This window comes from Carcharhinus amblyrhynchos, chromosome 6 (genome assembly GCF_965287045.1).
Source record: "Carcharhinus amblyrhynchos chromosome 6, sCarAmb.v2.hapA, whole genome shotgun sequence".
Taxonomy (NCBI): Eukaryota; Metazoa; Chordata; class Chondrichthyes; order Carcharhiniformes; family Carcharhinidae; genus Carcharhinus; species Carcharhinus amblyrhynchos.
Window position 1 is genome coordinate 106,649,190 of NC_137329.1, and position 22,542 is coordinate 106,671,731.

The 22,542-nt window shown below is 43.9% G+C and overlaps 1 protein-coding gene across 1 annotated transcript in view; it reads right to left on the reverse strand.

Moving 5' to 3' along the window:
* Positions 1–4,918: 4,918 nt before the first annotated feature.
* Positions 4,919–22,542, reverse strand: part of hmga2 (high mobility group AT-hook 2) — a 139,716-nt gene continuing 122,092 nt past the window's right edge. The window contains exon 5 of the mRNA XM_080191728.1: positions 4,919–7,724. Coding sequence (XP_080047854.1) covers positions 7,689–7,724 — 36 coding nt within the window. The 3' untranslated portion in view covers positions 4,919–7,688. The remainder of the gene's footprint in view (positions 7,725–22,542) is intronic.

Genomic DNA, 22,542 nt, shown 5'->3' on the forward strand with positions numbered 1-22,542 from the left:
TGTTCACTATGCCACCATTCTCGGTGTCATCTGCAAACTTACTAACCATGCCTACTAAATTCTCATCCAAATCATTAATACAAATAACAAATAACAATACCCAGCACTGATCCCTGAGGCACATCACTGGTCACAGGCCTGCAGTTTGAAAAACAGTCCTCTACAACTACCCTGTGTCTTCTGTCATCAAGCCAATTTTGTATCCATTTGGCTACCTCACCCTGGATCCCTTGAGATTTAACCTTATGCAACAATCTACAATATGGCACCTTGTCAAACGCCTTGCTAAAGTCCTTGTAGACAACATTAACTGCACTGCCCTCATCTACCCTCTTGGTTACCTCTTCAAAAGACATGATTTTCCTCTCACAAAGCTATACTGACTGTCCCTAATCAGTCCTTGTATCTCTAAATGCCTGTAGATCCTCTGTCTCTCAAAATACCTTCTAACAACTTACCCACTACAAATGTGAGGCTCAGTGGCCTGCAGTTTCCAGGCTTTTCCCTGCAGCTCTTAAACAAAGGCACAACATTTGCCACCCTCCAATCTTCAGCACCTCACCTGTGACTATCGATGATTCAAATATCTCTGCTACGGGAGTCACAATTTCCTCCCTGGCCTCCCACGATGTCCTGGGATACACTTCATTCAGTCCCGGGGATTTATCTACCTTGATGTGCTTTAAGACTTCCAGCATGCCCTTCTCTGTTATATATACACTCCTCAAGACGTCACTATTTATTTCCCCAAGTTCCCTGACATCCACACTTTTCTCAACAGTAAATACTGATGAGAAATAATCACTTAGAATCTCACCTATCTCGTGTATCCGAACATAGATGACCTTGTTGATCTTTAAGAGGCCTGACTCTCTCTCTTGTTACTCGTCTATGTATTTGTAGAAGCTCTTTGGATTCTTCTTTGCCTTATCTGCCAAAACAGTCTCGTGTTCCCTTTCTGTCCTGATTTCTCTTTTAACTCTACCCCTAATCTCTTCAAGCGATTCAATTGATCGCAGCTGTCTATGCATGTTATATGCCTCCTTCTTCTTCTTGACCAAGGCCTCAATATCCTGAGTCATCCAGGACTCCTTACTTCTACCAGCCTTCCCCTTCACTCTAAGAGGAATGTGCTTACCCCCAAAACTTGGTTAACATTTGAAAGCCTCCCACTTATTAGATGTCCCTTTGTTTTTCCAGACTCTGCCAATTAACTGTTGAAAGTTCCTGTCTGATACCATCAAAACTGGCCTTGCCTCAATTTAGAATTTTAACTTTTGGGCCAGACCTATCATTCTTCATTGCTATCTTAAAATTAATGGAATTACGGTCACTGGTCCAAAGTGATCCCTCACTAACACTTCGTCACCTGCCCTTCCTTATTTCCCAAGAGGAGGTAAAGTTTTTTCCCCCTCTGTACTTGGGCCATCCACAAATTGAATGAGAAATTACTCCTGAACACACACAATAAATTTCTCTCCGTCCAACCCTCTAATACTGTGGCTGGTCCAGTCAATGTTGGAAAAGTTAAAATCCCCTACTGTTTTTCTTGGAGTTATCTGTAATCTCCTGACAAATTTGCTCCTCAATTTCCTGCCAACTATTTGGGGGCCTGTAGTACAACCCTATCAAATTGATTTCCCCTTCTTATTTCTTAGTTCAACCCATATAGATTCAGTGAGCGAACCCTCGGATATATCCCCTCTTAGTACTGCCATGAGGTTTTCCTTAATCAAAAGGGCAACTCTCCCTCCTCTCTTACCTCCTGTTCTATCTTCCCTATAGCATCTGTACCCTGGAACATTGAGCTGCCAGTCCTGTCCTTCCCTTCCCTTAGCTATATTTCAGTAATTGCTATAATATCCCAGCCCCATGTACCCATCCATGCGCTGAGTTCACCTGCCTTGCCTGTCAGGCCTCTTGCATTGAAATGAATGCAGTTTAATTTGGACTTTGCTCTCTGTCTTACTTTCGCCTGATCTGTCTGGTACTAGGATTACTGCCACTGCCTTTACTATTTAACGTGCTCTCTTTAACTTCTGTCCTCAACCTTCTCTTCTGTCTCCCTGCTGCTTTGGGTCCCATTCCCCCTGCCAAACTAGTTTAAACCCTCCCGAGCGCCCTAGCAAATCTCCCCACCAGGATGTTACTTACTTGGAATACAATTTCAAAAATTGAATATCTGCAAGCGTTTAACACTAAAGCTAAATAATATGCCAGGTTGCCTTTTGGCGATCAGATCAAAAGTGGATTTTCAACATCATCCCCCTCATCACAGGGCTGGGTGCACCCTATCTGACATGGCATAAGGTCAAACTAATAGAAAACCTATCATAGAGTCTAACAATTTGGGTAGCTCGACCTTTTCATTTCATTGTGACGAATTGCAGCTGACTTTAGAATGCAAAATAAGTTTATTTATTAGTGTCACAAGTTGGCTTACATTAACAACGGAATGAAGTAATTGTGAAAATCCCCTAGTCGCCACACTCCGGCATCAGGTCGGGTACAGTGAGGGAGAATTTAGCATAGCCAATGCACTTGACCAGCATGTTTTTCGAACTGTGGGAGAATTATAGAATCCCTTCAGTGCAGGAGGCCACCGGCCCCACCGACCACAATCTCACCCAGGTCATATCCCTATAACCCCATGCATTTACTCTAGCTAGTCCCCCTGGCATCAAGGGGCAATTTAGCATCCACCTATCTCGTGCATCTTTGGCGTGTGGAAGGAAAAGGGTGCACCCAGAGGAAAGCCACGCAGACACTGAACGTGGGTCCCTGCCGCTGTGTGGTAGCAGTGTTAACCACAGTGCGTTTCAAGTTCCCAAATAAGATGGGGGACTATTCGGATTTGATGATTCAGCCTGGCGTTTCCACCTGATGGATTCCTCACTGCGTCAACAAGAAGAACGGAGATTTTGCTGGTGACGAAGAGACGGAAATGTGCACAAACTCCCCTGAGCTACTGGCATCCACTAACAGCAAGAAAACTGGCCCTGGTGGAATGGAGAGTGAGAGTTATCTACAAAGCTTGCTTGGCCAAGCAATGGTCAATGGCATTAAACCAGAATGAAGGGAAGCTCAAATGGGCTGAATTTTCATCTCCTGAGGTGGAGGTATCCAGACCGACAATTTCCTAGCAGTATATTCCTGCCTCTACCACACAGTAGGATGATGGCATGCTGGCTGCCACCAGTTGGTGCGGAGAGCGCGAAGGGGCTGCATCAGTTGGATCCACTGGTCCGCAAGGGTCACGGCAGCAGCACAGACCATTCTACTGGACATGCGCCACCTCTGCTAGGATGAAACTGACAATTGTGGCCAAATTTGCTCCAAGTATGAGTCTTTAGTCGGAGCCTCCATTTTGAGGCACACTCACGATCCCCCAACCATAGCAGCAATCCCACCTCCCCTGATGGGGGCTGCGGCCCTTCCACAGTCTAAAGCAACCCGACCAGCCCTTGGCTGCAAAGCCCGTGCACCAACCTTTTTTGGACGGACTCCTGGCGATGGCCTCTTTCTTAGTCACCTCCTTGAAAATGTCCAGGACGCTGTCATGGCCAATTCCGGGTTGGATCCCAGAACTAGAATTCAACTCAATGAGCCTTCTTCAAATCATTTGTGAGGGTGTATTTTGTTTTAAACTTCTCTCTGTATTGTTTGATTCCACATTAGGGCAATGGCCACCTTCAGAAGTAGTTATTCTTTATGTTATAGAAACTCAACAGTGAATGTGGACTGAGAATGTGACTGGCAGAGCACTACAGCTTGTCCTAATGCAACACCCTGACGTCTACACTTCTGGCATTGACCAAGTGTGCTAAGAAGGTCTAATATTCCAATCCCTTCTCCAGGAAAAATTACCATTTAAGATGGCGAGAGGTCTCTGAATCAGATACTGATGTTTTCAAATATGAAGCAAAATTTGAGCTCTTTAAAAATAAATAACATAGCATATATTTATATCGTGTATGCATTTCTATCGTATAGTGCGTTGTATAGTTCCTCCCACCCTTGTGAAAGATAGTGCCTACTTATAAATCAGCCTCAGTAAACTGAAACACAGATTGAGTTTGAGTTTCTAACTGGGGAGATTATTTAAATGCTATAGAAACTAGAAGCAGAAGTAGGCCGTTCAGCCCTTTGGATCTGTTCCACCATTCATTACGATAATGGCTGATCATCAAACTCAATATCCTGATTTCCACCCCCCGCGCCCTTCCTCCGTATCCCTTTAGCCCCAAGAGCTACATCTAATTTCATAGAATCCTACAGTGCAGAAGGAGACCATTCAGCCCATCGAGTCTGCACCAACCACAATCCCACCCAGGCCCTATCCCCATAACCCCATTAGTTTACCGAAGCTAGTTTCCCTGGCATTAAGGGGCAATTTATCATGGCCAATCGATCTAACCTGCACATCTTTGGACTATGGGAGGAAACCGGAGTGCCCAGAGGTAACCCACGCAGACATGTGGAGAATGTGGAAACTCCACACAGACAGCGACCCAAGCCAGAAATTGAACCTGTGTCCCTCGCACTGAGGCAGCACTGCTAATCACTGTGCCACCATGCTGCCCTGAATTTCTTCTTGAAATCAACATTTTGGTCTCAACTATTTTCTGTGGTAGTGAATTCCACACATTCATCACCCTCTGGGTGAAGAAATTTCTCCTCACCTCAGTTCTGAAAGGTTTACCCCTTATCCTCAAACCATGACCCCTAGTTCTGGGCTCCCACACCATTGAGAATGTGCTTTAAAAACCACCAAACTTTTAGTTCCAAATATTGTAAGTGCTACTTTCACTGGTTTAAAAAAAAATCTCTCAGGGATGCGTTTGCATGTATTAAAATGACCAAAAGTCTAAGAATCAACATGGGGATCACAGAGGTTCTTAGATTTATTTGTGCTGAACAGACAGTGATAATCCGAACCTTTTCAGCAAGCAAGCATTTCCAAGTACAATCAGACAGCTTCTCTAAGTGAATAGCAAAGCAATAAAGTTAGACATTCAAGGTACAGGGAGAGTAGGATTTGCAGTCTAACATTTTCAGACCTCCCCCTGCAAACCAAGACTACTATTTTGTAAAATAGCAAAAAGTTAAACGTCCAGTCTTATTTTGAGGTGACCAGTCAGGAGAGAACAGTCATATAAAATTTATCTCCCAAAAAAATAAACTATGTATAAAAAATTTATGATGCTCTCTCTGGTCCACTGGCCATACACAGTTGAGTAGATTTTCAGCTTGGAATTGAGGTAACAGTAGGCCCCAAGAGGTAGTAGTGTGTAATTGATTGTACAACATAGAGAGAAATACATGATAAACATCAAGCGTTTGAGAGGCTTCCCAGAGCTAAATGTCCAACAAGTGACCAAAGGCTTCCTTAGTATGCATTAGACCAAAACCAAGGTCAATCTTCAGAGTTCTCTTAAATCAAAATAGGTGAAGTGACGTCGCAAACAAATCACAAGAAGCGTGCGTGTGTTTTTCTTACAGAAAACACAAGGCAGTCATTTGTTTGGGGGGTGGGTGAGGGGCAGAGGGAATACAATTATTGAACAATTTGGTGGAAACGCAGCTTGATAATACCTCAGCCTTCGACGTACAGGCTGGGCATGCATCACATTGCGTGCCAAGGTTTTACAAATTCAGACGGAAGCCCAAAGGGGTCAGCTTTGGTCGTACTTTGGCTCAACACTGAAGCCTTCCTGTCACAGATTCTCCTGAGAAACTACACCCTCCCCTTCTTCCCGGCCTATTCAATGTTCAAAAGTAGCGATATCGACAAGCAGAAAGCGAGATAAAACTCTAAGAAGCATTTTAAAAATACATCTGGTCGAGACATTACAAAAATGAGGAAAAAAAAGAGAAAAAAAATCACATTTGTGTAAAATACATGAAAATATGAATCAAGTACGTTTCTTACAATCTACTAATTTAAACACATATTCTTGATTGAATTATACAAAAGAACTGAGTTTGTTGCTTCCCACCTACAAAGCTTCAAGTTTCCTCAGAAGTTTCGGAATAGAAGGTAATTTAAAATGCTTTTGTATCCAAGGTTATTTTTTTCCTTTTTTTTTACAAAAATACTTTGATTAGGGATTAGTTGCAGTCCTAAAATTTTAATAACATTTTAAAACTGATGTTTGATAGTAACAAGTTCGTTCTTTTTTTTAAATGTCTGGAGGTAGGTTTGGTCAATTGATTAGTCCACTTGCCTTGAATTCATTTGAGGTACAAACGTGGAGTTATATTTAAAACATTACCCATAAAAATGAAAAATAAAAGCAATAGAGATATTTTCACGTCATTAATTGTAACATAAGCAAAAAAAATCTATTAAAAATCATTGAGTAATTCTGTAAAAAAAAATTGTATTCAAGTTAAAAGTTCAAACGGAAAATGAATCGCACAAACTGGGAATCGGTAACCTGGTAAAGATTCGGCAATTAAATTGCAATACAAAAAAAAGTTGCTTTCAGGTATTCTTGTTTCCTCTTTTCATATTTAGTCTGTTAAACGTAAAATGAACTTGAAACAAAAAAAATCAGCTATCAGTGTTTAGCCATCCATTCAACCGAAAAAAAATCTCCTGCATTGTATGTGTATAGCAGCATGTACCCGAGAGACTGTCAAACTAATTGAATCAATCAGAGGTAGTTACAGATAATAGGGTAATATTGCAACTGTCACTAAAAGTGCTGGTTTAACTGAGTATTCTTGTGGATTGGCTGGATGGAGGAGGAATAACTTGAAGATCAATGTCACGGCATGTGTTCACTGAATCGAGAAATATGTTTGCTGGATCCATCCACATAGCAGTGCATCAGAGGTAAAGCCACCTATATAATATATACATATAATATATATATAATATATGTGGTCCTTGTTGACTGGCTGATGAAGAATAATTCGTTCCCTTTCCAAGTTTCAGTGACTTACACTGAAGTGGAATTTCTTGATTTGTTTGTTAACCCTACCGACTTGTAAAAAAAAGTTTCATCCTTCCCTTCAGTTACTGAATATAAATTTTTAGGTGTTAACAGCAGAATTAAATACATGTTTAAAAAAAAAATCAGCCCCAGGATCTTCCTGAAATTAGGAGTAAGTGAAAATCAATTAAAAAAAAAATCTACTAAAAAGTTTCTATCAGAGCAGTGCCTATCCCTCATCTTTGGTGTTCTATACAGGGTGTATACTAAGTCAAGGGGTGGGTGTCGGTGCTATTAAAGCTCATCCGTTATACAACAGAAAAGCATGTTCTCTCAAAATGCCCATATTATGTGCTAGGTAAATGACGTTTTCTTGCATTATTTTGTGCATTTCAGTGAAAAATATAACTTTTTTTTGACCCACTCGCCCTTACTCAGCAGCTCAATAAACTATAAGTATGTTAAGAATTTAAAAAAAAAGAAAACGGTAATTAAAATGTTGCATCATTAATCTGTGTCCCCTGTGTTTACAGCAGTGTTTTAATCACGAAACCTGGGACTGTGAAGGGATTACAAAAACAAAAGGTGGATAGCAAAAGTCTTTCAGAGGATGTGTTTCTCCGCAGGATAAAGTGGACAGACCAATGTTAACTGGGAATACAAAAAAAAATAAGTGGTCAAGGTAGTGTCTTCTCCCTTCAAAAGACCCAACTGCTGAATGAGGTAGAAGTAAAATAGGGTGGTTCCTTAATCTTCCTCTGTGGATGTTCCTTCACCCTCTTCCTGCGGACAAAATCAAATATGCACATTGTCAGACAGATTCTTTTTGAATAATATTAAGCTTATTTATCACTCACAAATAGCTAACATTAACACTGCAGTGAAGTTGCTGGGAAAAACCTCACACTCTGGCGTCTGTTTGGGTACACCAAGGGAGAATTTAGCATGCCCAATGCACTTAACCAGCACGTCTTTCGGACTGCGGGAGGGCACCGGAGAAAATCGACACAGACGTGGGGAATATGCTGTCTCCGCACAGTCATCCAAGCCAGGAATTGAACCCGGGTCCCTGACGCTGTGAGACAGTAATGTTAGGCGCTGTGAGGCAGCAGTGCTAACCACTGTGCCACCGTGAAAAGTTCTTGCCTTTCCTTTTCTACACTGACCAGCTCGACAAGCAAGGCTGTTACTTTTTTTTAATTGCTGAGTATTTTGGACATGTTTAACCCCAGATTTGCGAGAAAGTACATTGATTAAATACCAGCCAAACCACCATAAATCTCCTCCAGCTGATACCATTGCCATGTTTGCAAACTTAAAGGCCTTGAAAGTTTTACTGAAAATAGGACTCTCATACCTGGACATGGTAAATTATTTAATCGAGTCATCAAATATTTATAACCATCAAATCTAGTCGGCGTTCAACTCCTAACAAACCGCCATCCCCCCACTAAAATAATCAGGTCCAAAAATGGCAAAATATTTTAACTTTTATTTGCCTGACAAAAAAAAGTAAAGCAAAAGACTGCATTATGTGGTTTAACATTTGTCACCTCATAAACTGAGAACTGCCAAAGATGACCACCTTAAAATGGCTTGCAACAGTTTCATAGTTAAATAGATTTGATTTTCCACATGGCTTCATTTTGTCTGGGCTGCTAGCTGACACAATTTATAACTCTCTTCCTTTCCCAGGCCACTACAGTACACCATTCAGTAAAGCATGCCTTAAAGCTTGTCTGCATTATATGACCAAGCTTCCATTCATTAGTGTTTGAAACACTTCAGCTGTGAAGGGGCTCCTAAATGCTACCATGTGTGACACTGCAGCACAAGAGCAGCACGGAGAAAAAACACTAGGTTTTAATCACAGGCCACTGCTCTGCAATCCCTTTTTCAAAGGTTTCCATGATCCCAAAGACCAAAAAGGGTGTAAATCCAGGATACAAACACACAGTATTAAATGAATGGAGGACAGTTTCAACATATTACTTTAGCTGCGCCCAGCCATCGGATTTCACACCAACTTTTGTTTAGTCTGCTTTAGGTTATGTGGGAAATGTGGAGTGCATGAAGTGAAGGCCCCCCCTGCTAACCTGAGGGCCTCAAATATTTAAGCCAGTAGGCTAATGCCTCTTGACTAGGCTGCAGGCCATGACCCTAGGAGACTCTCTGGGGGACAAGCAACAGAGAAAGATGTAGCCTGATCAAAGCCGCAGATGGACTAAAGAGGACAAAGTCAAGTGTCGGCTGCCCTCTCCCCCAGCCTCTTCAATTAACATTTACATTCTAGAAAGACATGGTGATCCACTGGATATACATATTCCTTGCCCAGTACAAACAAGTCAACATAGTTTCCAGGCAAGACATTGGCTAGTTCACCCAACATTCATTTTGCATTTGTGGGTTTGCGCTTGACAGCCAGACTCTGCTTTATTCACTAGTGTCCAAATAGCGCGGGATCTAACAATCTACAAACCTCACGAGGCACTGACTTTAAGAGACTCAACTATCTTCTAGAATGTTTCTCAAATGAAATTCATTCATTCAGCTTGCCTCAAATCACTGCCGGTTAACATAGCTGGATAACACACCAGTGCTTTGAACTCTCATCCAATTGGCAGGCAAATAAGTACTAGCACACCATCTGATACCTGAAATGGCTGTTCACAAAGTTGAGGCATGCTTACTGGCACTAGGATTATAGATACAAATTACATGTGCTGTAGATTAGAAAATGACCTTTAGTGATGAAGAGGAAACTGAACTGTGCGAGATTTGGTAAATCTCCGAATGCGACTGGGGCTAAGTTATATTTAGTCAAATTTGAACCTGTGTACTCCAAGTTTCTTTGAATGAAAAATAGACCTGGAAATTGTTTAAATTTCAATAAAAGAATTAGTTGTCTTTCGCTGAATAGGTTTCAACACATTAATGTTTGACAGTTGTACAGTTTTATCTGAAGTGACGAGCTGAAATGAGTAAAAGAGCAAGGATGTAACTCAACTGGAAGCATGGATAGGCATTATGCATATACCCAAATCGAAAGCAAAAGAAAATAATTCATCCGCTTTAAATTCCATGTAGAATTGTACTTTTTGAATCATGATTACATTGCTGTTTATTTAAGACCATAAGACATGGGAGCAGAATAGGCCACTTGGCCATTCAATCTTGGCTGATATTTTTCTCATCTCCATTCTCCTGCCTTTTCCCCATAATCCCTGATCTCCTTATTAATCAAAAACCTATCTATCTCTGTCTGGCCACCACAGCTTTCTGGAGCAAAGAGTTCAACAGATTCACCTCTCTCTGGTTGAAGAGATTCCTCCTCATCTCTGTTTTAAAGGATTGTTCCTTTAGCCTGAGGTTGTGCCCTCTGGTTCTAGTTTTCCCTACTAGTGGGAACATTCCCTCCATGTCCACTCTATCCAGGCCTCTATGATGACCCATTTAAATCAAAAAGCAAAATTCCCTGACCACTACTTTACAAAATTCACAGTCACCATGGCTGATGGATGTTCACATTTAGAAATTTAAAAGACCTTCAAAGCACAGATTTTTAATGGAAAGTGAATCTCCATATTTTGTGAATATGCCAAATGCATTTTATACTGTTGCAATGGAGAATATAGAGGGGGTCTCGAAAAGGTTCAGAGGAAGGTGACTAGATTACGTCTTTTAGGAGAATTGACAGAGCTGCAGCTAGATACTTCAGAAAGATGTAGACTGTGAAGAGATATGATTGGAGTCTTTTAAATAATGACAGGATTAGACCCATTCCAAGTGAATAGGCTAACTGAGTTTGATTAGGGTGAAGAAAGGGACATAATTAGAAGTTATGAACGCATGGAACTGGGTTAGATTTCTAGGGGGGTATTTATCTTTGCAGAGTTGTTGATCTCTACAATGTGTTACAGGGTGTGTGAACTCGTTGCAAATTCGATAGGTTCCTGTCAGTGCCAAATGCATCTACCTCTAGAAGATGGGCAGGGTACATTACCCAGTCATGGTAAATTTCCGGCAATTTGCCTGATAAGCATTGGGAGTCAAGGAATTGCCATGATTTGGCACTTTTTAAAAAAAGCCTCTCAGGAGATTACATGGCCATGTGGGAATGGATAATGGTGTCCAGGGAGGTTACACCATGCCAGGATGGGGCAAACCCAATGGATCAGTCAGTCTCATCTTGTCCCGGAGTAAGCATTTTGGGTTAGGAACAGGGGTCACCCTGTTTACAAAAGCTTGGTTCAATTCTAATAGTTTTATTTAATTTCAGGATATTTCTCTCTTTCCTGAATCATCTTTCTCTCTAGGCTGTGCCCGAATGCACGGATGAGGAAGGAGTTGATCTACTTTTGGGTGCTTATCAATAACACCCCAAAACAGAAGCTGGGAGAGTGCGAGACTGGCCTTATGATAGCTGCTTCACTGATGAAAACCTCTCATTTTGGTTGAGAAATGACAAGCCAGTGCTTGGATCAAAAAACCTGCCAAGGTTCCTAGTGCCTGATGGCCAGTGATCTGGGCTGGGAACTGCTTCTGTGTGGAACTCACCGGAGGACAGGATCGAGCCTGGTTAGTTTTCAGATGTACTTTGGTTATTTCTCACCATTTTCCACACTCACACTGGCACAATAAACCGCATGGCATACTACCACTCCTGGCCAATCATGAATTACTCCTGAATTACCAATCATTCATAAAACTCATCACCAAAGGAATATTTCCTTAAAAGCAGCAAAAAGAAAACTTATCACGCGCACAATGAGGCCAGTTAAAACAACTGCAATGTTACTTCAGAGTAACAAAGGTTACCTGGCCTGTGTGGCTAAAAATCTCCTCAATACCAATCAGTACGAACAGGCATCACCCTCGATACGCCATAGCGAAGCTCTTTGATGATGTGGCATGTTGTACAGCTGAAACTGCTTTGGTAACATTCCATTATAAAACGCAATTAGTAATTTAGAACATACTGTATATCCTTCAGGCAAATATTCCAAAAAAAAGGTTTATATGTCTGAACAGATGAGGGAGGAAAAGTCCCTGGGAACTGGTGGGGAGAGGTTTGTTGTTGCAGGCACCTGCTGAAATCTGGAATTTAATTGATGAAAATTAAATAAAAAGCAGACCATTATTGATTCGTATTTATTCCGGCAAGTATGGTCCTTGGACATTTTCCTTCTCAATTTTCTTCCCTCTGCTCCTGACCCTCGTGTTATGGATCTGTACACATTGGAAGCCATTCAATGCTACACCCAATTAGTCATACAACATGTGCATTTCTAGATAGTGAGTGAGTGTGGGCTCCTCAAGGTTCACAACCAAGCCTGACCATGTTTGCAACCAACACCCTTTGTTTGCTTCTGATAAAGGTCTGAAACCCCAATCGCCAAAGGCAAGCGTAGCCTCTAGATTACTTGCCCAGTTGACATCAAATACCCGAGTAGTGATCTTCTCGTTAATCTATTATGATTAACGAGACACTGACCTTCTGGAGACACCTAAAAACAAATGCAGCCAAGATCAAGCCCAAAAACAGCTTGCTACCAAGCTAGTTGGCTCAATGTGAGGTGCTGCTGCCACCAGTCTCTGAACCTCAGCACTGGCAGTCTCATACTCAGTAGCAGAATACTGCGCACCTGTCTGGTCAAAAGCAACCACCCATATGTTCATGGACCCACCCTCACACACCTCCCACAGAGCTGACACCCAGCACTACCATGTGTATCATTACTGGAATACAACACTCAACATCAGCCTCTTGGCTCCCTGTCCTGGCAAACATCGCTCCCTCATATATCCGCTGACTTACAACAACCCAGAAAATGATAGAAAAGGTTCACAATGCGTCCCCCATGCTCCCCCCACCCCCAACATCACCCATCACTTTATGCTAATCTATTCAGCACATCCAAGCTACGACTTCCGTCAAGGAAGTTCATCTAGATAAAATCTCCCACACAGGACTTCAATGCAAATTCCATCTGGACAAACGAATAGGAATCATTGGATATAAAGTACCTGGTCCCCAACCCAACCCAGCAGCTGCCTGGCTTCAATCTTCCAAGAAAAGAGTGATCCACCCTTAACTGGTTCAGGACTGTCCATGACCCCTGCTTGAGCAACCTCCACAGATGGGGCATTAATGCTAGTCCCCCATGTGCCTGTGGGAGAGAGCAAACTCTGTGCCACATTGTAGAAAAGTGTCCAATCCACAGATTCAGCAGAGGCCTATCCACATGCAACACAGCAGGACCAGAAGAAGCTGTTTGGCTGAGGGACTTATTCACAAAATAAATAAATTAGAACTGAGTGCCTGTAGCCAGCAGGCAGAGAATTCAGATACTTCCAGACTCCCAACAGTCTCCAGGTGTAACAGTTTTTCCTCACATCTCCTTTAACCTCCTGCCCTTGACCTTAAATCTGTGATCTTTGGTCATTGATCCCTCCAACAAGGGGGAAAGTTTCTTCTTGCCTGCTCTGTCTATGCCCCTCACAACTTTACACATCTCAGTATCCTCTGTTCCAAGGAAAATAACCCCAGTCTATCCAATTTCTCTTCATAACTGAAAGTCTCCAGCCCAAGCAACATCCCGGTAAATCTCCTCGGCAGCTTTTCCAGTGTGATCACATTCCTCCTATAATGCGGATTCCAGAAATGCACATTGTACTCTCGCTGTGGCCAATCCAACTTTTTATATAGTTCCAGCACAACCTCCCTGCTCTTAAAACTCTATGCCTCGGCTAATAAAAGCAAGTATACCATATGCTTTCTTAACCACTTTATCCACCTGCTCTGCTACCTTAAGGAATGCTCTGATCTTTGGTGCTTTCTGGTTCTTGCCATTCATCATGTATTCCTTTGCCTTGTTTGTCCTGCCCAGGTGCATCATCTCATACTTATTCAGGTTGAATTCCAAAAGCAAATGTTCCGTATGTGCTCAAACTCAGGATCTTCAGGTTAGGAGTCTGATGCGTTGCCTAAGGTGCTAACAAGATTCTCACCTTGACCAGATGAAGCCTCCAAACCCACAGGAGCCTTACCAGTCTCATCTGACTTTGTTGCCTCCAGTCCTGCCTCTAGTAACTAATAGCGTGGGACCACTGGCTTAGGCCAGGCTCCCAGCTGAGCACCCTCTATTGTTCGCTATCCTCACATCACTTTGCCAAGTACACTTGGAACGCAGGGGTTCACTGCCCAAACTTCAGTTGTGAATTCTCAACAGGACTACCCCTCTCTTGCAGAATGTACCAAAATATCAACAACATTATGTGATCGAGGTAAATCCACCACAGGGGAGCTTAAATATCATGGGCAGGACTCACCAGCGTACTTGAACGTGGCGTGTGGGGGGGGTGGGCTTACAGGTAAAATAAAGCAGACGGCCTTCCTAATGCCTTTCTGCCATCCCAACCTCTCTCCATATTATGGAGGGTAGGGAAGGGGGCAGCCCACCCACCCTTGGCCTACTGACTGCCGTTTTACCTGTGGTAGGGAAAGGCTGGTAGTCCATAGCTTTCTCTGCACATGCTGCTGTCAGTCAGGGGTGGGGGGCTACTTGGGGGTGCCAATCGGAGGCAGCCCCCCTTAACACTATCCCTCCTCCCCCTACCCCACTATCCGAGGTCTGGCAGCCAGGCCTGGGCGCGTCTGGGCTGGTTTACTGCCTGTAGTCCCGTAGAGCCAGCTGTGGCTATCACTTGGCCCTGGTGGCACTGGATGATAGAGTTGCCGTCCAACCTGACTGACCAAGCTGTATTACAGGCGGGTACAATTTTGTCTTTTATAAAGTATTTAGACTGTTACATGGATGAGATGGGTACAGAGGGATATGTGCCAAATGCAGGCAATTGGGATTAGCTTAGGGGTTCAGAAAAGAAAGGGTGGGATGGACAAGTTGGGCTGAAGGGCCTGTTTCCACGTTGTAAACCTCTATGACACCTGGTTTTTGGGTGGGTGGCCTTTTCACTCGAGAGGGTGGGGTGGGGGCAGTTGGTGCAAGGATTATGGTGAAAAATCCAACCCCTCGGGCTTCTTTAGGGCTATTTTGGAAAACAGGTCCACGAATTGTCAAATACCAAAGCGCCATGAATGTAGGAACATTTTTCACAAATGGGTTTCTTTAAATTTATGTGGTCTACAGGGGTATATAAATATGTCCAATGGAACATTTACATTGACCTCCTTTCATACTGTGGCAGATGGATACTACATTTGCAGCCTTTCAGGTTCAATGTCATTCTCCTCTTATCTAAAAGCCTCTGGAGATTTCACAGCAAAGTTTGGATCATCAAATTGGAAGTCCGTGTGTCCAAGTCAAAGAAATGAGTATTAATGCCCAGCGGTTCAGCCAGCTTCAAGTTGATGAGACGCACAGATCTCGGACATCGCCAGTTTGATGTCCAGTCTGCACCAGGTCAGCTGATCTCCTACACAGAGACATAGAATCCCTAAAGTGCAGGAGGAGACCATTTGGCCCACAGAGCCTGAACCAACCACAACCTCACCCACGCCCTAATCCAATGTATTTTTCCTGCTCCCCCCTCTGATGCAAAGGGGCAATTTAGCATGGTCAATCCACCTAACCCACACATCTTTGGAGTGTGGGAGGAAACCCACACCGACACGAGGAGAATGCGCAAACTCCATACAGACAATCACCCGAGGCTGGAATTAAAGCTGGCTCTCTGGCACTGTGCAGCAGTGCCAGGTGGCACAATGGTTAACACTGCTGCCGCACATTTATTCTGTTTTTATAAAGAATGGCCTTCTTCTGTATTCCATTATATATAAATATACTATTTAGCCTTTCAATGCTTTCTGGGGCAATTAAAGAGAAAGATTTGCAGTTTTATGGTGCCCTTCAAACCTCAAAACACTTAAAAACCAATGAAATACTCTAATTCATAGAACACTGCAGCCAATTTGTGCACAGCAAGCTCTCACAATGGCAACCATCAGCAGCAGATAATCTGTGTGTGGGGTGTTTATTAAGGACATAGTTGGTCTCGACACTGGAAAAATCTTCACCGCACTTGCTTTTGAGAACGTTACCACGGGAACATATACATGATCCTGAGGAGGCAGGTGGGCTGTCAGTCTAATGCCATCCAGTCCCATCCCCTTAACCCCACGTATTTATCCTGCTAGTCCCCCTGACACTAAGAGTCAACTTGGCATGGCCAATCCACCTAACCCGCACATCTTTGGACTGTGGGAGGAAACCCATGCAGACATGGGGAGAACATGCAAATTCCACACAGACAATGACCCAAGCCAGGAATCTCACATGGGTTTCCAAGCGCCGTGAGGCAGCAGTGCTAACTACTGAGCCACCCTGTGATGTTACAGTGCATGAAATCTTTAAGTTTACCCACATAACAACTGTGGGGTGAAGCGCCTGGCGTTTGAATAGTATTCTCCAGCTCTCTGCACTGACGTGTGATTGTGTGCTCCAGCCTGCGAATGGTGGCACTGGCTGAATGAGACACTGTCCAGTTAAGCAGGAGTCCTTTAAGCTGCTCAGAGTGTGTTTAGATGGCAACTTTAAATGCAGCACCAAGGCGGGTTCCACTGTACCACGTTGCCACAGCTGATGTGTAAACAGAGTCACATTAGTCTTCGGACTTCCCATTACACTGGAAGCTGGAGAGACCCAAACTGCTGATCCGACACAATGCGGTATTAACCATCTCAAGCAGCTGTGATATCCAAACTAACTCAGCTAGGAACTTCATAATATGTGACATTAGGTGGCATTCTCTGACCTCAGTCACCCCACTGCAGCTGGCAGCGAGAACGGAGAACTTGAGGCTCAGCCAAAACTCTCCACTGCAGCGGGACTGGAGAATCCCAGCTGTGAGCAAGGTCGTGGAATTCTGACCATCGTTTTGATTGGGGTTGGCACGGTGGCACAGTGGTTAGCATTGCTGCTTAGCAGCACCAGGGATCTGGGTTCGATTCCCAGCTTGGATCGCTGTCTACGCAGGGTTTGCATGCTGTCCCTGTGTCTGCGTGGGTTTCCTCTGGGTGATCTGGTTTCCTCCCACAGTCCAAAGATGTGCAGGCTGGTGCACTGGCCATGCTAAATTGTCAGTGGGACTAGCTAGAGTAAATGCATGGGGTTTTGGGGATAGGGCCTGGGTGGGATTGTGGACAGTGCAGCCTTGATGGGCCAAATGGCCTCATTTTGCACTCTATGATCTTAAGTCCTTCTTCAAAGAAGATCAAAGTTACCCCTCTGTAGCCTGCGTGAAAGGATGGAAGTTTACATATTGCATCATCCAACTGTTTCCAATTTAACCTGGTTATCTGGACCCTCAAGATACCATGTGTCTTTTGAAATGGCCCCAGAAACAGAAACAGGAGGTCCTTTGGACATTGAGTGATCGACCCTCTCTCTTTCAAATCGGTGTCAGCCGATTACAGGCTGCTGATGCTCCTGACATGAGTTTGAAGCTGTTAGCACCAAGCAAAGCAGGTTATAATCAGCCACATCATCTTTCACTACCATTCCACTCATCAGTATCTTGGTTCAATCCCAGTTCTTCTGTCAGGTTGATTCCTAACAGCTGGGAATGGCGCTGAAAACTGTTTGGAATCCACTGCCTGAATTAGAGTTATTTAAACGACAGATCAAAATCTCCAGTAAACTGGAGCAATTCTTTATAAAAACAGAATAAATGTGCGGAGTGTGAGAACTACTTAGGCCTCCACATTTTCTCAGCCACTCCGATAAGGTTATGCAGCTCCGTGGTGGTTATCCTGCATGTGAGAGTGGGTGCTGTCACACCACGTTTGGTGACTATGGCCTTATTCTGGTGTTCCTCTTTCTCTCTCTGGGATACCCTTTCATTATCTGGATGTTTAGCAGCGCTGACTTAGGCCCTGCTTTGCTGCACTTAATCCTACAGCGTTTTCCATTTGTGGTGTAACTCTGTCTCAGTTATCCTGTCGGCAAGAGTGTGCACCGCAGTGCCATGTGTCCATGGCTGTAGCCGGTTATCCTGATATTGCCCACTGTTTGAAATATCCTTTCATTATCTGTGTAAAAGGAGGGGCCAATGACAATAAATAATCTGAACTTATTGTTTCAATTTTTGAGAGTCTCTTTTTGTACGTACTTGTGAAAGATGATTATTCGGTGCTGTATTTTTGGGGTTTGTTGCATTTTGTGTTAAAAATGGAAACATTTTCAATCGGGGAGACGATGGCCTAATGGTATTATCACTCAACTATTAATCCAGAAACCCAGATAATGTTCTGGAGACCCGGGTTCGAATTTCTCCACTGCAGATGGTAGAATTTGAATTCAACAAAAAATATCTGGAATTAAGAGTCTACTGATGACCATGAAACCATTGTCAGAGAGGCCCATCTGGTTCACTGGTGTCCTTTAGGGAAGGAAATCTGCCGTCCTTACCTGGTCTGGCCTACATGTGACTCCAGAGCCACAAAAATGTGGTTGATTCTCAACTACCTTCTGGAATGGCTTAGCAAGCCACTCAGCTAGCTCACCATCACCTTCTCAAGGGCAACTAGGGGCGGGCAATAAATGCTGGACAGCCAGCGACACCCATATCCCACAAATGAATGAAAAAACAGAGCATCAAATAACTAATGAAAGGTGAAGGTTCAGGATCAGTTACATCGCCCATGTAAGCCAAAAATGTCCCTTTAGAGATTGGTTATTTTTAGACTATCAATAGAGGAATTAATTGATTATATTCCCTCTGAATTCATTTTTTAAATTCATTTCCAAGATGTGGGCGTCACTGCGTGGGCCCAGCATTTATTGCCCATCCCTAATTGCCCTCCATTTCAGAATCAATTGCACTGTTTTGGCTCTGTAGTCACATGTAGGCCAGACTGGGTAAGGACGGCAGATTTCCTTTCCTAAAGGACATAGTGAACCAGATGGGTTTTTAATGACAATAAACAATAGTTTCACAGTCATCAGTTGAATCTTAATTCCAGATTATTTTATTGAGTTCAAATATCACCATCTGCTGTGGCAGGATTCGAACCCGGGTTCCCAGATCTTACTCAGGGTCTGATTACTAATCCAGTGGCAATGCCACTACGCCACTGCCTCCCCCTGAGCAAATACCACATCGTATTTATTGCTCAAGAAGCACATAAATCTCTTCAATGTGCCACCAAAATGTAACTGATATCAAAAGCAATTCTGAATTGAGTTAATGCTGGCGTTGGGGCGAGAATGTGCTAAAATAAGAATCTCAACTTTCAGACCCAGCTTTTCTGAGTCCACTGGAAAAGGAGGGAGAAAGTGTTGAAGAGCCCCAGGTTATTTACCTGCCAGATAACTCCCAAAAACTGCGATTTTTATTCAAGCTTCTGGAGGGGCAGCTAAGATGCCTGCCCAAAATCTGCAAGCATTTCTTGAAGCATGCAGATCCGAGATGATTCTAACTTGGGCCCAAGTGGGAAAGTTGCTGCAGCTTCCCCAGCAGGCTTAAGTCAGGATTGGGATGTGCTGGGAAGGTGAACAAGGCCAAAACTTTCCTTGTTGGGGTCTTGATGTCGTTCCTCTCCATCATCTCTTCTCTGGGGTATTTTCCCAAGGGAACTGGGACTCTTCATAGAATCCCTACAATTGGAGGCCATTCAGCCCACCGACAACAATCCTACCCAGGCCCCATTCCTGGAACCCCACATATTTACCCTGCTAACCCTTCTGACCAAGGGGGTCAATTGACATGGCCAATCAACCTAACCTGCACATCTTTGGACTGTGGCAGGAAACTGAAGCAATGGAGGAAACCCACGTAGACATGGGGAGAATGTGCAAACTCCACACAGAAAGTGACCCGAGGCCGGAATTGAACTCAGGTCCCTGGTGCTGTGAAGCAGCAGTACTAACCGCCGTGCTGCCCACCTTATTACTCCTCAGGAAATCTATGGGCTCCTCTGCCTGGATGTTGTTGTAACCGCCACCCCATCCTTGAGAGGAAGGCCGACTCAGATTTGATTTACTGTCACGTGTATTGGGATACAGTGAAAAGTACTGTTCCTTGCACGCTACACAGACAAAGCATACTGTTCATTGAGTACATAGGGGAGAAGGAAAGGAGTGTCTGCAGAATGTAGTGTTATACTCATAGCTAGGGTGTAAAGATTGAAATAGAAAAAGAGTTTATAAGAGTAACAGCAGAGTTTTAAAAGCATAGAATGAGAGTAAAAGATAGAATTAGAGGGTATGCTGGGGGCAGCTTGCAAGAAGTCACCACGTGCCGGCACCATCTTGAATTATGTATCCTCCCCACCTCTACCTATGTGGTGACAGGCAGTCAGGGCCACCTATTTTGACACTGGCAGCGTGCTAGTGAGGCACACAAGTTAGTATAGCTCAGATCTCAAACTTTCCCAGAACATACAATCTGAATTCATGTCCATCACAGCCTGCCTCCACAATACCCGATCCCTTGACAGAAAATCTCCCAGGGTTAACACCGCCCCCAGCATTTAATAAGTTACAGGAAAGATGTTTATTTTGGAGAGTTAAAGGGTGGGGCAGGTGCCACAAGCATCAGTCTCCAAACTGGGAATAGTTTACATGTTAAAACAAGCGTCTCTGGCCAGGATTCTTCACATATAAATCATGGAAAGTTTCAAAGAATTCTGATTCACTTCCTTCCCTGTTTCTTTTCTGGTTACATTGCGACAGGGAGCATGAGTGATACAGATTTGGGTGAAACTGGTTTGGAGCAGTTACCCAAGCAGGCAGTGAGAGGGAGCCAGATAAATGTGCACAGCTGGACCCACGCATGTAGGAAAACCCTGGGGTTATTTCACTGTATCTACAGATGTTAATGCAGCTCCGTCACCGCAAAGCTCAACGGTGTCTCTCACAAGACTCTCCAAATGATAGCAGCAGCCGCCGCCACAGGGGAAACAAAAATATCAGCACAAAAAAAAAGAGGGAGGAAAACACAAATGAAAGACAATTTCCTACCTGCAGCCTTCCCACCAACCCCCCACCCTGAACTGAGGTGAGGAGAAATTTCTTTATCCACAAAGGTTTACCCATCAAATGTTGCCTGATTTCAAGAAGAAATTAGATATAGCTCTCAGGGTTAAAGGGATCAAGGTATATGGGAGGAATCATAGAACTGTACAGTGCAGAAAGAGGCCCATCGACTCGGCACCAAACACAATCCTACCCAGGCCCTACCCCCAAATCCCTCTAACCTACGCATCCCTGGACACTTAAGGGGCAATTTCTTAGCATGGCCAATCAACCTAATCCACACATCTTTGGACTGTGGGAGGAAACTGGAGCACCCGGAGGAAACCCACACAGACACGAGGAGAATGTGCAAACTCCACACAGACAGTGACCCGAGCCAGGAATCGAACCCAGGACCCTGGAGCTGTGAAGCAGCAGTGCTAACCACTGTGTTACCGTGCCCTCCACCCTATCCCTGTTACCCAGTATAGGAAAGGGGGGGGATCAGGATATTGAATTAAATGATCAGCCATGATCAAGATGAATGCGGTGCAGGCTCGACGGGCTGAGTGGTCTACTCCTGCTTCTAGTTTCCACAACACCTTCCCCAAAAAAAGGTGGTCTCTGCTTCCTCCTCCCCTCCTCCCAAAATAAGATGGCCTCTGTATCCTCACATGGCTGTGACCTTTCTTAAAAACGACTACTACCTAATCTTTTGCTTTGACATGTTGCTTTGACTGTCCAATAGCAAGTTAACTGCACCTCAACCGATGCATGAAAACTGAACAAGTCACTAAGTCTGCAGCTTCAACTGCCCCCATGAGTGGTACTTATCTAGACTTGAAAGACCATCTTATTAACTTCTAAAATCTCAAGCATGAATCCTCACAGTACAGCAAGAGGCCATCCAGCCCAAAACTACACTGACTCTCCGACAAAGCATTCCATCCCCTCCACCCTATCCCTGTTACCCAGTACAGTAACAATGGCTAATTCATCTCACCTAGGGGCAATTTAGCATGGCCAATCCACCTAAGCTGCACATCTTTGGACTGCAGGACGAAATGGAGCACCTGGAGGAAACCCACGGAGACACGGGGAGAATGTGCAGACTCCGCACAGTCTGACAGTCACCCAAGGCTATAATCGAACCTGAGTCTCCGGAGCTGCGAGGCAGCAGTGCTAACCACTGTGCCACCCCAATCTCGCTGAAGAATTAAAAATTGCATTTTGTGGTGTACATTTTATAGACTCATCTGCTGGGCCCAGATGACAGCACCATGTTAGGACAAAATGGCAGGGAACTTCATGTTTGGGGGCAGAGACGGCCCAAAAAAAAAGTATAACTCCCTCTTTAAAATATCCTTGTGGGGCCACGAGGGGCAAATATGTTCCTCTGAGCCCCAGAACAAAACTCTTGGCCCTCCCACTGCCATCGCATGTGTTCCACTCACAGGGAACACACAGGACATTTTGACAGCTGATCCCACGCACCGTAACTGTGTGGCCTTGGGGCCATGCGAATGTTGCTTTTTAGTATGGTTCCCATGTACTTCGAATTTCAAATAAGTCTAACCTTTTAGCTCCAATTAAGGCTTTCGATTTAAGGAGAATTGGAATTGGTA